Source organism: Cucumis sativus, chromosome 5 (assembly GCF_000004075.3).
Source record: "Cucumis sativus cultivar 9930 chromosome 5, Cucumber_9930_V3, whole genome shotgun sequence".
Lineage (NCBI taxonomy): Eukaryota > Viridiplantae > Streptophyta > Magnoliopsida > Cucurbitales > Cucurbitaceae > Cucumis > Cucumis sativus.
The window spans coordinates 31432589-31448423 of record NC_026659.2 but is presented as its reverse complement, the minus strand read 5'-3'; the positions used below and the strand labels follow the sequence as shown (position 1 = coordinate 31448423).

Sequence of the window (15835 nt, the reverse complement as noted above, 5' to 3'; positions counted from 1 at the left end):
CCATTTATATAATAAGGGACGTTTTAGAAAGTATTGTAACATTTATTATAAGGTAGAAGTTGGTTGGATTTTAACCGTTCTCTTTAGAAAAAATATAAATGAAGCTAATATGAACTTAGTTTAACTAATATCGATATGTTTTTTAGGACAAGAGGTTATGTGTTCAAATCTCTCGACTCCAAGTTATACTCAAAAAGACATTTTCAAAAAAAGAAAAAAGGTTGTATCAATTATTTATAAACTTTGGATTTTGTCAAATTTATATATTAAACTTATATAAATATCGGAATTTTAATGTTAAACTTTAAAATAAGTTGTAATATTAACTTTTTAATAAGTTTTATTTTCAAATATCGTCCCAATAATGTTTTATCTTTTGCATTTAATGAATTTCATGAGCGATAGGTATGAAGAAAGAATACCTCTTCGAGTTAATTTCTTGTGAATGAGTTTTGATCTATTGATGCCAAAGTTTAATTGGACTAAACTACATGCAATGGTTAGTATAATACTATAGATTTTTCATTCACATCTCCGTGTCAAAGTTTATTAAGATGATGGTGTGATGTCATCATGAACACACTTCTCGTCATTGCGGATAAAAAGACAAGCTCGTGGGCAAATATATTTGTAAAAATTGAAAAAAAAAAAGTTCACAATTTAGTTATTTGAGTTTTGTTTGATGATTATCAAATTTGGTTCTACATACAAAGATATAAATTACAAAGTGAAATTATGTAATTTAAGACAGTGAATTACAAAATGATTGACATGTTTGAACTCTTAGTTTGTAGTAAGTTTGAACCACTTGGTACAATAATTTCTAAACAATCCTCGAACCTCCAATAAAACGTCATTCGTGCCCAGCGGATCTCGAGCTCTAGTGAAAAAGAAGGTCTTGATTTGAACTAGTTGCTCTACTTTGTCCTCGCTTGACTTGTCAACAGATCCAAATCCATCTTCGTGTCCTTTCATGTCTACACAAAAGGTATTAGTCCTCAACCTACTTGCTTTTTATTCCACTTAGTGGAAAACTTTTTCAAGGAGTTGCTCTTCTTACATGAAAGTACTTTCTCTAAGAACACAACGGTTGAAAAGAGTGGATGGAGAATCTCATTTTGTTAGGAGGTTTATTTTTTAAACAGGAAAAAACATCTTCAATGAAATGAGACTACTACTCAAGATACAACAAATGAGACAACGCAAAAACAACCAAAAGATATGAAATCAAGTACAAAGCATATACCTCAACAAAACAACGACATATAGCAGGACGTTTCTATTTAGAGTGGTATATGATACGAATGTTGTTAGAGTACTAGATTGACCCTTTAATAATTAGTTAGGAATTTTTTTTCTAATGAAAATTGATTATAAATATTAAAAAGAAAAAATGAGAATGAGGACAGAGGTAATGTTATGGAGAGTGGTTTGGTGGTAATGTTATGGAGAGTGGTTTGGTGGTTGGGAGAGATTTGGAAAGGGACAGTCCCAAGTACCTCGAATACTTGGTTGATTATGTAATTAGGTTAAAACTATAAGGTATGAGTTAAGGTACCTCGAACGTTAGTAGCGCTTAAAATTCCTCATAGTCTTTGGTACAAATATTTAATTTTATTTACAAGCTACGAAATTCAACCACGGAGAAAAAAAAAGAAAGAAAGAAAACAATAACAAACCAATTCATACCTATGAACAAGAATGCTTTAATTAGAAGTATAAATAATTTTCAATTTTTAGTGATTCACTTTTGTTGTTCATAAATTTAGTATTTTGTAAATATTTTGATAAGTTTTATTATTCAAAACAATTTATTTATTTTTTGTTTATAGAAAAGAGTATAGTTTTAACATTCAACGGTAAACAGGAAATGAATGAAGTAAGCAGAATAATTAAGAAAACCAAACCACGGTACGGTCAGACTGAGACGAGAGAAATGGAAGAACCCCAAACACCAACACTGTAGCTTTGATCCAAATTTCCAAATTTCCTCGTTCTCCTTCCAATCACATCTCAAAATCCTTCTCCCGTTCTCCCCAAATTCATCTTCTTCATCCTCAATTCTTCCTCATTTTTAGTGGGTCAACTTCTACTGGTCGGTGAAGACGAACAAAAATGGCGTTGAATATGAAAACCCTCACCCAAGCTTTGGCAAAAACCGCCGCGGTGATTGAGAAAACCGTTCATACCACCGTCCAGGAGGTCACCGGACCCAAGGCCCTTCAGGATTACGAGCTTCTTGATCAGATCGGCTCCGCCGGTCCCGGCATGGCTTGGAAATTGTACTCTGCCAAGGCTCGTGATTCTTCTCGGCCTCAGCAATATCCCACTGTTTGCGTATGGGTTTTGGATAAGAGGATTCTCTCCGAGACTAGGACTCGCGCGGGGTTGTCGAAGTCTGTCGAGGATTCGTTTTTGGATCTGATTCGAGCCGATGCGGGGCGGTTGGTGAGGCTCCGGCATCCGGGAGTGGTTCATGTGGTCCAAGCGTTGGATGAGAATAAGAATGCCATGGCAATGGTTACCGAGCCGCTGTTTGCATCCGTGGCAAATGTTATTGGGAATGTGGAGAACATTGCTAAGGTTCCTAAGGAGCTTAATGGTTTGGTATGTAGAGCCACAATTCGCTGAATTTTCTTTATTTTTTCTTTTCCCTGGGTGTTCTCCAATTTGGAATTAGTATAGTAAATGCAAAACCCGATTGAGTTTGAGGAGCCTCTTATGTTACTCGATTGAATTTCACTCTGAAAGTTGTGATATTTTAGTTAATGCCAAAATATTGTAGGAATTTTCTTTAATTTTTGTGTATACGACGATCACTGAACTTGGTGTTTAGACGATTTCTTCACGAGTCTCCAATTTCTATGCTCTTGCTTTGAAGAAGTTGTGAAATGATAGAAGCTTGTGCTGTTCCGTCAATTGTATATGTGTACCCTCCTTTTTATGAGAGACAGAGACCATCTCTTTATTGAAAAGTAGACTATCCCAATCAAATAAAGCTTATGACAAAGTTGCTCACATTGATACTTTTAAGAGTATAGAGGATCTTGAAAGGGTACACTAAGAGGAGATCATAAGTAAGTGACATTTGAACTTCTGCCTAATTTTTAGGTTTTTTTTCCAGAAGTCTTTAGGTTTGTTTTTGACGAAGTTGATATTCTATAGAAATTATTTTTTCCCATATTCATGTCTCCAATGGAAAATAGAGATGGTATTGCTTCTTCCCATGGGTTGCTACCTAGATTTGGTAATATTCAGAGAAGAAATGAATATGTTGAGTGGTTCTGGAGATTCTCCAATGCAAGAGAAGCATCATTGGCCATAGCCCAAGATTAGTGGTTCTGGTAAAGATCTTTTTGGGTGACTAATCATTCACTGCATCTATAACTTTTAGCCTGGTTGTCGGGTTGTCATTTTTAAATGTAAATGTTTTAGATGAAAGTGTTTTTAGTATTTCTGATAAATTTGTTGGGAAAGAGCTTCTATTCTTTTCATAGAACTTTTCATTTGTTAATTTAAAAATGAATTCTGACATATACCTCTCATATGTGTCATGCTTATGATTTTTTATGTGTTTGGATCTCTAATCATGTGATACTTGTAGTTTTCATAAAAGCTTCTCTGTTCTCATCGGCTTGTTCTTCATTGACATTTTACAGGAAATGGGACTACTGGAAATAAAACATGGTTTGCTTCAACTAGCAGAGTCTTTAAACTTTCTTCATAGCAATGCACATCTCATTCACCGTGCTATATCTCCGGAGGTATCAATTTTATTTCAACTTTTTTTTCTTCCTTTTTCTGGTAGTTTAAAACTTTTTATTAAGTTTCTTGGGATTATTTGGAGTTTTTTCTAGTGCTTCATTTGAGAACGGAAGTGTTGAATGATACAAACTCCATACAAATGGAGAGAGAAATTACCCCCCACCCTCTACTCCAAAATAGCAAAGAAGATTGATTAGTATCAATCGAGCATAGTTGTCACTGCTACGGTCTCAGATCCTCAAACATGTAGGCTGCATCAAAGATTTAATACTTGCAGTCTGCAGATTATTTGGCTCACAAACAGTAACTAGATACAACCCCCCACCCACCCACACTGTGGAGTTTCTAATAGATTTGATCTGTTTATGTTACTTGAAATTATGGCTTTGCAGAATGTCCTCATCACTTCAAATGGAGCTTGGAAACTTGCTGGATTTTGCTTTGCAATTCCAGCCGATCAGACTTCGGGTGACATGGCTACCATGCAGGCTTTCCACTTTGCCGTGAGTTCATTATCCACTGGTTGCTTGTTAGTTCTAAACATTGTAAAATGACAATAAGGGAAACAACTCAATGGTTGGATGATGCCTTTGTCAGGGATTTGAAATCTGAAAAGGAGGTTACCTCTTTTTGATACAGAACTTGTAATTATACTAAATTTCAGTCTTTTATAATATTTTTCATTTTATTCACTCTCTATAATCCGGTTTCATTGGTTTGTAAAAAAAAAAAGAAAAAAAAGAGAGAAAACCTGTTTCAGTTTCACGCTCCAGCCTACAATTTAGACATAACGTTAACATCCTATTAGTGTGTTTTATATATATAAATAAGTTTGCAGTTTTTATCCTTTGTGTTAATGTACGAATCCATCCTTCTATAGCTTTCCTTTTCTTTATACACATTTAGCTCATACAATAATATGGTATGAATTGAGGATCATCATTACCAGAACTTCTTGAGGCTTCTACGTCTATGCTAAATTTTGTTGCATTGCACAGGAATACGATGTTGAAGATTCTGTACTGCCTCTTCAGCCATCTCTGAACTACACTGCTCCTGAATTAGTGAGGAGTAAATCGTCTTTGGCTAGTTGTTCCTCAGATATTTTCAGCTTTGGATGCCTTGCTTACCATTTGATTGCTAGAAAGCCTCTGTTTGACTGCCACAATAATGTTAAAATGGTATTTCCAAGTTCATTCTTTCTAAACTCAATTGCCTTGCACAATGGTGCATTGGAAAATATTTAAGTGGTTGTCCTCATTTGTGCATTTAAACCACATTACATATTATAATGCTGATTGCTATCTTATATTGGTTGGTTTTGTGCCTGTGTAAATGGTGCAATGAAGCTTTGTTTTTGTATCAAGTGGTCATTTAAGAGTTACTTTTCATATCTATATCTGAATGCATAATTTTTCAATAATATAGGTATTGACTGAGAGCATATATCTGTTGGGAGAGCTGTCATAAGAAAATGAAAGGGAATTAGCTCCAATATTCTTGTAAATTGTGTCATTTATCGAATTTCCTAATTCGTGTTTTTTTTTTGTTTCTTCCCCATTCCCCCTTAGTACATGAATTCCTTAAATTACCTGTCAACTGAGTCATTTGCTTCAATTCCTCCGGAGTTAGTTCATGACTTGCAGAGAATGCTATCATCAAATGAGTCTTTCCGGCCAACAGCAATGGAATTCACAGGTTATACAATTTGAAATTCCAATCTAATTGATACATTCTCCTTTAGCTTGAACATAACTTGTGGTGATGTCAATTGCTACTGTAACTTTGAATGTTTAATAGATACTGTACATGGAATTTGAAAAATCGAAAGGATGACACAAATTACCAGATTACAATGAAATCTAGTCTGAGATTTGAATCTCATTTTCATTTTAACCATGTCTCATTTTATAACCCTCTTGTACTTTGAGCTTTGTCTCATTATTATTTATAATAAATGAAAAATTGTGCAATCTCATTATTATAACCCTTTTTTTTAACCATGTCATGTGCAATGCTTGATGACAGGTCCTTAATGATCCACTTCATTTCATGAAAAACTTTGTTGACATACTTGGGATGTTAATGAACTGTCAGATATTTTTTCAGAAAAGAAACGCAAAAATAGAATCGTTGTATTTGATTTCATTGTTTGTGCTGTCATAATCATTTCAAATTTTTTTTGCAGGTTCCCCGTTTTTCCGAGATGACACAAGGCTACGTGCTCTGCGTTTTCTTGACCACATGCTTGTAATTGTTTCCATTTCAGCTTTCTGATGAGTTTGACTGCAGTTTTGTTGAAAGCAGTTGCTTATAATGAAAGGGCAGTTGAAATTGAAAACCTATTAATTTATCATTAATACTTTTCAGGAAAGAGATAACATGCAAAAGTCCGAGTTCTTGAAAGCTCTATCTGATATGTGGAAAGATTTTGATTCCCGTATATTGCGCTATAAGGTCTGAATTTCTCATGGCCAATTTAGTCTATCAATCTGCTGGTTATTCTCATGTTTTCTGATTTTGATTATAAATTTTTTGGCTCTTTTGTTCGACACAAAAATTCATTGATTGAATGGCATATGCAAGGGGATATGAAACAAGATAAAATTAAATTACTGTTGGTTGACCAAGGGCCTAGTGGTCATGAGGACACGGTGACATGCCACAAACATTATGTTTGATATCATGGATTTAAATTATGTAGTACTAGCCACTGCAAACTCTGTTCTCTTGTGCCAAAATTTGTAATATTTAAGTGGTTGTCCTCTGTGGTTGGTGAGATGCATCTAAGCTAGAAAAGAACAGGAACATCCAAGGGTTCATAATAAACTTCCCCAGTTTGTAGAAATGAAATGAAAGACAAACTTTAATTGAAGAAACTCCTTATGGATGCTACAACAAGAGGAAGAACGATTTCTCAGTGGTGAACATAACGGATTGCAATTGTTGTCCCTCCATTCTTTTTCTTCTCTTCATAGCTTCATAGGATTCATGATTAATTACACACGCTTAATACTGCAATTTCAAGCAACACATTTGTCTTCCTTAGATGGTCCTATGTTTCACTGTCACAAGTTATCTCATTCCAATTACTCTACATGTTAAGGATATGAATAAGTTCATCAAACAAGGAGTTTGCTTGTAGTCTTACGCTTTCAACCAACACAAATGCCATTAGTATAGGAATATTCATGAAGTCATTGATCTCCAGTTGTGAGGGTTTCCTTATGTCTTTTGCAGGTCCTTCCACCTCTCTGTGCAGAATTACGGAATCTGGTTATGCAGCCTATGATACTCCCCATGGTACTCACAATAGCAGAATCACAGGTACAAAAACCTTTATGTTTTCAGTATTTATTTATTAACCTTTCCAAGGTTTAATGTTAAAGTTGATGTTTTGTTTGGAAAAAAATGCTAAAATTGACGTTGAAGATTTTAGAATTGATGACCCCTGTGGAATTAATTTTGTGTCATCCTGGTTTCCAATTATTTTTTCTAACGAGTTTTGCTTGCATACAGAAGTTCTACTAATAATATGACGTTGCCCTCTGTAATTTTGTTTTTTTTCATTTCATTGTTTTTCTTTCCTTCTTTTGAAATTTGTATCTTTCGACCATTAGGTTTAGATTGTTTTTTGCTTTGCTTTGGGGTCCCATGTATTTAAACTAGCCAAGGAGTTGAGATTTGTCTAGATTGATTTGTGGATTCCGGGATTGAATTTCTTTGAATTTGTGAGGAAATACATGGATTTAGTGCCTTGAATCTAGTACTTATTGAAATTATCAAATTTTAGCTCTATACTGTCGCTTTATTTATTTGTCTTATGATAAAAAGTAGAGACATTTTATGGTTCAGTTACAAGAGAGGAAATGATGTTTAGGTGACTGACATACTGTTGTCTTCTCTTCTTATTTGATGCTTCCTCTTCTCTGTTTTAAAAAACAGATTTTTTTTTCTTTGATGGGATGAAGTGTAAAAATAGGAAATCTATACCCTCTATATCAAGGAGCTTACATAAATATTCTTTCCACATATAAATGATGGGTACTAAATGAGACGAGGGTTGTTGGTGGTTCGTTGTTGATCAATTGGAGATTCTTTTCTTGTATAGTCTACTTGTTAATTATGAGTCTATGACTTGTTTTACTTTTGTTGTCTTTCGCTGTTCATCTGTTTCCTAATTAGTTTTGTTGGATCGTATTATTGGAACATAAGATTAATTTCTTGAAGCTTGCAGGACAAACATGATTTTGAGCTATCAACTTTGCCGTCTCTTGTTCCCGTCCTGAGTACTGCTGCTGGTGACACATTGTTGCTGCTTGTGAAGCATGCTGATCTTATAATTAACAAGGTATATTCATGATTCAAGTAATTGTTATTTTTGTGTGATGATGCTTGTTGGTTGATTTACAAGCTAAAATGTAGCTATTTATGTGTATTGCTCTAGTCCACATCTGGTTCTTCAGCCTCCAGTGTTTATATTCCTTTTTCCTCTGTTTCTCAATCCTATTTGAGGGTATCTTCAAGTGTAACTTTTCTCATTTAACCAGTCTTTCATTTTTTCAGACCAATCAAGAACAATTAATAACAAGTGTCCTGCCATTGATTGTTCGTGCTTATGATGATAATGATGCTCGCATACAAGAGGAAGTTCTGAGGAAATCAGTTTCCCTTGCTAAGCAACTTGACACACAGGTGAGAGCCCCATATCTTGTGTCTATGATCTCTTTCTAGTTTATCCCCTAAACCCCCTTCATCATGGAAGTAATTTGAAAGCTGTTTTTGTTTTTGTTTTGATAAGAAACAATTTCATTGATTTATGCAACCCTCCAAAGGATGTACAAAAATCTTTTGTTAAGGGGAGTACAAAAGATGTGGCCAATTTGCAACAGGAAAATCTAAGCTGTTTGGTCTTTGAGAGGTTGATAATCTTTAGATAAAAAAGCAATAAAAATAGAAGATTCAAGATTGTCTCTGGTTGGATTTGCTCTGTTTCTGATAATGCAACCATTTCTCTCTTCCTAATATTTTGACAAAACCACACAAATGTAGCTAATCCATAAGTTAGCCTTGTGACCCTTAAAGGGTGGTCCAAAAACAATAATTTGATCCAATCCATAGTGTGTAGAGAGGGAGCCAAGTTCCACAAAAGGCACTGATTTTTTTTTCCATATAGCATGAGCAAATTGGCAATGGATGGGGAGGTGATTTACTGATTCAGAGCTATTCTGACATGGGCAACACCAAGGAGAGAGAAATCCATGGGCATCTTGCTTGTATCCATGGTATTGAGACAAGAGTGACAAACTTACTAGAAGAGGAAGCTGATCCTTTTTTTTAAATTTATTTTTTTATTCGTCTTTACCTATTAGGTTGTCTCATCAATTTTTTTTAGTTTTCTTTGGTTTTCAAACTCTGAAATGAACTCACGAAGAAGGGAATTGACATATGCCACAACCTACCATAGAAGCTCACAAGCTTAACTTAAATGTACAACCATTTATACCTAACAGGGAATTCTTACCTCTATTAGTCTCAAGCCTGAATTTCTCTGCAAAAAAACCACAAAAACGTATGTAGATTAATGATGGTGCTTTCCTACCCTAAACCAAAATGACAGTGTCATTTGCAAATTGGAGGTGGGTTAGATGAACTAGCTCCTTAGCCAGTTTAAACCCATCGATCACACCCTTCTTTGATCTTTGAAGGGGCTAGTCTGTTCAGAACATCAACCACTAAGATAAAGAGGAAGGGTGACAACCGTCTCTTTGTCTCAAACCTCGTAGGCCAAACAGGCTCTAAAAACGCAATCCACGTGCAATAATTCAATATTTTGATTAACTATTTCAACATATAATATCAAAGATCATCTGTTTTGACCTTTTTGGTATGCAGGCTTGCATTCACATTTACTTAAATTGTCGTGTTCTTACAGTTAGTGAAACAAGCAATTTTGCCTCGTGTTCATGGTTTAGCTCTAAAGACAACAGTTGCTGCGGTAAGTATGCATCTGCAGGTTTCATGGCTTTTCATGCTTTGAAGTTCTTTTCTATTTGTTTATTTATTTTGGTTGTGACTTGTTTTATGCAAGTTTTGGCTTTTCCTCCTATGTACAGGTTAGAGTAAACGCTTTGCTGTGCTTTGGAGAATTGGTTCAAACGCTTGATAAACATGCAGTTCTAGAAATCTTGCAAACAATTCAACGTTGTACAGCTGTGGACCGATCTGCTCCCACGCTCATGTGTACCCTTGGGGTTGCAAACTCAATCCTTAAGCAGGTACTTACAATATCTAGTTCAACCTCTTGTCTGGAAGAATACTGTTGCAGAGGATTTTTATGCATTACTTGTACTAATTTACCTTCTGTCAAAAACTCGTTCTGTTCAGTATGGAATCGAATTTATTGCGGAGCACGTTCTTCCTTTACTCACACCTCTTCTTACAGCCCAACAATTAAATGTTCAGCAGTTTGCTAAATATATGCTTTTTGTCAAGGACATTCTCAGGTAATATTGTTAAACACTGCACATGCATGCGACCTCATGGTTTTGGAGAGTCTTAGTACATATCTGATTCTAACGGTGTTTTTCCATCATAGGAAAATCGAAGAGAAAAGAGGAGTCACTGTTTCTGATTCCGGAGTACCGGAGATGAAACCCACTACGGTTTCTAATGGCCAACTGTCCCAATCATCAACCAGAGCAAGTGATACCGTCATTCCAACAATAAAAAGTCGACCTGCTTGGGATGAAGACTGGGGGCCTATTTCTAAGGGACATACACCCCCACAAAGTTCTACTAGTAATATCTTATCTGCTCCTTCTGTTCATGGTGGTCAATCCATAACAGGAAATTCTGTAAAAACAAATTCTGTTGTGACATCTCTGTCTAGTAATCAAACCGTTGCATCCTGCCTTCCAGTGAATGTTGAGTGGCCACCTCGAAACTCTACAGCGGGTGCACCCAGAATAAGTGATTCTGGGATGCAAGCAACTTCTGGAGCATCATCCACTTCAAACTTGGATGATGTGGACCCTTTCGCTGACTGGCCTCCACGCCCCAGTGGCTCATTAGGAGGTGCTTCCTTAGCTTCGAACAACGGGGTGATTGGGCCATCCATGAACAAATATGGAACTAGTTCATCCATGAGTACACCGAACAGTTTGAACTTTCAAACGAACAGCAATGCCAGTTGGACCGTCAACAACAAAAGTACTAATGAACCTATGAGACAAAATCATGGGTCTTCGACTTTCAACTCAAGCAGTCTGGCGACTGGGGGCCTCAGTTCCCAAAGTTCTATCGGATTCCAGAAGCAAAACCAGGGAATATCGTCTCAACATGCATACGATGCTGACAAAAAATTCACTGATCTTGGATCCATATTTGCACCTAGTAAGAACGAGAATAGCATTGCTGCACCTAGACTTGCCCCGCCTCCCTCAACTGCTGTCGGTAGAGGAAGAGGAAGAGGGAGAGGGGTTTCCTCAACACATCGTTCTACACAAAACAAATCATCAACTGGACAACCTCCCCTGATGGACTTACTGTAGTGGGTGAAGAATTCAATGTTAATCAGAAATATTTGGAAGATGCAGATGTCTTTTGTAGATTTGTCATCTTGTGGCACCTAGAGATGGATTTGACGAACTGCATATCAGGTATGAGAGTATATTTTTTTGACCCTTGCATGTAAAGCTTAAATTGGGGATGCGAGTTGATATTAAAGCGGTCATTATGTTATGCATGTAGCTGATTTTTGATAAATGCATTTTTTTTCTGTTTATAGTCAAAATTTGAACTAGTCTATATTGGAAATTATTTTTTATTCTCAAAGTGTATTACTATTCATATATAGTCCCACTCCCAGTTTGTGACTAGATTTTGAAAAGACAATAAAGAAAGTTGAAAAGAGTGTATGATTCATGTCTTCACGATGCTTCGAAAGGGTTCTTTCATTCTCTCCCCTATATAGACTTTTCTGCTGTTCATTTAAGCATTAACTATAGGCACAATAAATTGGTGCGCAGTTATAAGCGATGAAAATTCTTTTCTATAGATTATCCACAGCTCAAACATATGAAAATTTTGTACTTTTTAGGCACGGAGTACTTCCATAAGCAGGTGAAAATAATTTGATTTCTTTAACCTTGAGAGATGTGGAGATAAGATATATTCATTTTTATATCTTACAATGTTAGCACCCATATAAAACAATTTATTGTTTTAATACGTGAAAAGACAAGAAATAAATAGAATTTAAATTTGATTGAATCTAAAATAGAATTAAAAAAAATAAAAGTCAAATATCAATTTATAGCTTGAACTATAATCTCAAACTTAAATACTTAAATCCAACATGTTATTTTAAATCCATGAAAGTAATTTAAATTGTGAAATTTTCATAAAAAGAAGTAAAGAGAAAAAAGAAAAAATGGGTATTGGGATATACTTATGAAAGTTAAAGTTTAAATTAAAAAGTTAAAATGTTACGTTTAGATTCATTATATAATTATTAGTTTAAGATTTAAATTGGTGGATTCATTATATAATTATTAGTTTAAGATTTAAATTGGTGGAGAAAATTTTCCTCTTCATATGCTCTTCTAACCGGCAAATATGGATCTAATGAACAAAAAAAATAAAAAATAAAATTGAAACCGAATCAAATATTAAAAAAATAAAATTGGAAACCAATACATAAATGATTAATGTTCATTTTGCATTAAAAATTGATTTACACATCGTTCTTTTGAACACAAACATTTTAAATTTCTCCACCTAATTCACTTGCATTACTTACTTTTCATCACTTTAAAGCAATTAATTAGAAGGTTTCTTATCATCCCTTTGAAGCAATTAATTAGAAGGATTCTTATGATCTAAATTTTGAAACCATACTACAACTTAATATATAGTTGAAGATGTCTCTCGTGAATTAGAAAAGTAATGTGAGATTTGCTATAAATTTTTTAAGTTTTTTTAAAAAAGTGAAATTTGTATGTCTATATATAGTTTTAGTACAAATAAAAATGCATTATATTTTTTTAATAATTCTACATATAAATTGAAATGTATATGAATAACAAATTTGATCTACAAACTAATTATTATCTCGTCTTCCTCTACGACACCATTGTCTTGTTGTCGTCGTTTACGTCGAATGCGTCTTCGATCCGTGTCAGCAACATTGAGTCGTCTGGTTTGCTGAATAATTTGTTCTATATCTTTCAAGACTTGATCGCACATTGAGCTCAATTCTTTTAAGTTGTGTTCCATTGAGTAAGCATGTATGTCTTGAACAAACTTATTCTGAATAATTACAAATAATATAATTAAATAATATGCATGTTATAAAATTATAAAACAAATCATATTAAAATTCATACCATGCGATAGGGTAAAGCGCCATCAGGTGTGATAAATCGTCTTGTAATTGATGAGTACCAAGGAAAATAGTCATCTGATACTGTTGGCTTGTGTGTTGCTACTCCTTGTACATGTGAATCATTTCACGAATGCCACATTGTGATATACTTTGCATGAATCTTAGACCAATCTTGATCATGTTTGCCTCGTAAATCAATTTTGTGTAGTGCAGGGTTTGTATTGCAAAATGATGGAAGAAGTTGATGCATACCAAACTGTCGCAACACACGATCTGGTGCATGCAACTCAACGATATGGAAGCATATCAAAGGGCCAACGTAAGTCCATATCAATTGACCATTATGACATCGATCAGGAAGCAATGCCATAATATCAGGTGTATATGGTGTCCAATTAATCTGTTAAAGAAACAAACATAAGTAGACAACAAAAAAATAAGTAGATAACATTCGCATAATGCTTTATTACCTGAGTGTGAATCAAACGGTCAAATATTTGTCGATACGTCAACAACATATTTCCTGATTGTTCCGATGTAGGTAGGACACCACTCCATCTAATGTGTGAAAAAAAAAAAAAGTTATAGAGAGTGCACATTTTATTATGAACATAATATATGAATAAATTAATACCTAAAACCAAGTGGTCGATTAACTGGAGCCTGTAATGCAACTTGTGGTGCGACAATAGAAAATCGGTCATATGCCCACATTTGCAGTAACATTAGTGGCCCAGCTATTTCTAAAGACTGTGCATTACTGGCTCGACACAATTCCCTATAAAGCCATGCAAGGCATGCTGAGCCCCAAGAATATGTACCTGCCTCGTCAAAATCGCTTAAAAGCGGAAGAAACATACAATGTACCAGAGTATTTGATTTGTCAGAAAACAAACAACCTCCAATGAGTTGCATTATGTATGCACGAGCATATCTCTGAATACTCACAACATCAGCATCTAGTGGTAATTTTGTGAACTGTTCAGCCAACCATGGAAGACTCAACCTTTGACCTTTCATGTCCGGCGGTAGAACTCCTAAAAAATCCTCACATACTTGCTTCCAATTATAAATTAACGATCCTACAACAGGCTCTCCATCCACCGGTAACCCTAACTGAATCGCAACGTCCTGCAATGTGATTGTGCATTCCCCACAAGGCATATGAAACGTGTGAGTCTCTGGTCTCCAGCGCTCGACCAAAGCAGTAATTAAATGCCAATCCAATTGCATGAATCCAATCTGGGACACTCCAAGAAATCCAGCAGCCTCTAAGTATGGCTCAATACGCTCATCGAAAGGGATCGTGCGCTGAGATGCTGCCTCTCTCCTTCGACAACTCAAAACTACCGTGGAGGAAGTGTCCCATATAAACTGCGAGCGATGAGATGGTTGTTGATATAACTGTGTAGGATCAATAGGGCCAGGTTCCATTGTGCAAATTTCCTAAAAAGTATTTCATTAATAACATAGATGTATTGCAACAATAACATGAAAAAGAAAAGTTCAACCATATAAAAGTGATGAGTTAAAAATATTTTTATCCAATTTATGATTCAAAAACTCACAAGCATAAAATTCAATAATTAAACAAAGTCTAAACCGTTCAATACCCAAATTTAAACTATACGTATACCTAAATATCCCTAATCCTCAAAACTCACAATACCTAAAATCAAATTATTCTCAAATAATTTTTCTAAAATTAAATAATTTTAGGAATATTTTTAAAAATAACAAAATAAATTAAAATATTTACATGCTATAATAAAAATTTTGGATTATCTCAAACATAAAAACTAATAGACTTTTATAATGTTTATTATGTATACAATGTAAAATTTTATTATAATTAATAAATATTTTATAAAATTTGTTATTTTTTTTTAGAATACTTTTCATTTTACTCAAACCAAATAATTTTAGTAAAACCAATAACATACCTAAAACCAAATAATTTTTACGAGTCTTAAATTACCCAACCTTAAGTTCACTAAATCAAAATATAATATAATAAAACCTTACAAGAAGAAAATAAACCTTTCTACGTGAAGGCCGACTGCGAGGGTCGACGGAGCCTCTTGCTGCGGACTTTTCCGTGAAGAAATGGAAGGATTGCGGTTTTTATGATGATGCAAGACAGAATAAAGTAAATGGGAGAGTTGCTACGATTTTGTGAAGGATGAAAGGTAGAATCGCGAAGGAAAGAAGGGTTTTTGTGAAGATGCAAGGCAGAATCTGAAGTAAATAATGGAAGGGTTGCTAAGTTTTTGTGAAAGATGGAAGGCAGAGTAGCGGAGGAAAAGGGGTTTTCGTGAAGTGAAGATGGAAGGCAGAAGGCTCGGCGGTAGGTTATAAAGGCTCGTTGGTAGGTTAAAAAGTGAAGAAGTCGTGTACCGGGTACACGATTTCTTCACGTGATCCGGGTCCACGATACGACAGATGTGTGTCAGTAGCAGTGGCAGTCAACAGTAGCGTTTGGATTTGAAATTTTGAAGGAATTTGGGGGACTGTGCAGCGGAATTTTGACCCTTGCCTGTAGATGATTTTTGATAAATGCATTTGGTTCTGTTTATAGTCAAAATTTGAATTAGTCTATATTGACATTTTTTTTTATCCTTCTCAAAATGTATCGTTCATATACAGTCCCACTCCCAGTTTGTAACTAGATTTTGAAAGACA

At 34.9% G+C, this 15835-nt stretch overlaps 2 protein-coding genes across 5 annotated transcripts; one reads left to right on the top strand and one right to left on the bottom strand.

Moving 5' to 3' along the window:
* Nucleotides 1–2115: 2115 nt before the first annotated feature.
* LOC101223115 (SCY1-like protein 2) lies at nt 2116–11699 on the top strand. Its single transcript, XM_004141489.3, has 14 exons — nt 2116–2607; nt 3660–3764; nt 4158–4268; nt 4764–4946; nt 5337–5463; nt 5954–6015; nt 6136–6222; nt 7006–7092; nt 8003–8116; nt 8332–8460; nt 9701–9763; nt 9882–10043; nt 10153–10271; nt 10364–11699. The coding sequence occupies exons 1-14, from the start codon at nt 2116–2118 to the stop codon at nt 11316–11318; spliced, it is 2796 nt and encodes a 931-aa protein (XP_004141537.1). The 3' UTR covers nt 11319–11699.
* A 1087-nt stretch (nt 11700–12786) lies between these two features.
* Nucleotides 12787–15646, bottom strand: LOC101206521 (serine/threonine-protein phosphatase 7 long form homolog). Of its 4 annotated transcripts, none has more exons than XM_031884979.1 (5): nt 15179–15646; nt 13788–14599; nt 13624–13711; nt 13155–13553; nt 12787–13077 (listed from the first exon to the last, which is right to left on the bottom strand). In XM_031884979.1, exons 2-4 carry the CDS (start codon nt 14585–14587, stop codon nt 13278–13280), a joined length of 1164 nt encoding a protein of 387 aa, XP_031740839.1. In that variant the 5' UTR covers nt 14588–14599; nt 15179–15646; the 3' UTR covers nt 12787–13077; nt 13155–13277. The 4 variants fall into 4 exon arrangements, with proteins under 4 accessions (XP_031740839.1, XP_011656076.1, XP_031740840.1 ...); XM_011657774.2 differs by having other exon boundaries at nt 15194–15644; XM_031884980.1 differs by having other exon boundaries at nt 13788–14557; nt 15194–15639.
* Nucleotides 15647–15835: the final 189 nt, after the last annotated feature.

What these genes read in the sequence shown, in the direction of transcription:
- LOC101223115 (XM_004141489.3), top strand. Translation starts at nt 2,116, where the DNA reads ATGGCGTTGAATATGAAAACCCTCACCCAAGCTTTGGCAAAAACCGCC. An exon ending in GCCACAATAATGTTAAAATG is followed by an intron (nt 4,947 to 5,336) that starts GTATTTCCAAGT and finishes ATTCCCCCTTAG; the next exon opens with TACATGAATTCCTTAAATTA. An exon ending in AACAGCAATGGAATTCACAG is followed by an intron (nt 5,464 to 5,953) that starts GTTATACAATTT and finishes TTTTTTTTGCAG; the next exon opens with GTTCCCCGTTTTTCCGAGAT.
- LOC101206521 (XM_031884979.1), bottom strand. Translation starts at nt 14,587, where the DNA reads ATGGAACCTGGCCCTATTGATCCTACACAGTTATATCAACAACCATCT. An exon ending in AATCGACCACTTGGTTTTAG is followed by an intron (nt 13,712 to 13,787) that starts GTATTAATTTAT and finishes TTCACACATTAG; the next exon opens with ATGGAGTGGTGTCCTACCTA. An exon ending in ACCGTTTGATTCACACTCAG is followed by an intron (nt 13,554 to 13,623) that starts GTAATAAAGCAT and finishes TTTCTTTAACAG; the next exon opens with ATTAATTGGACACCATATAC.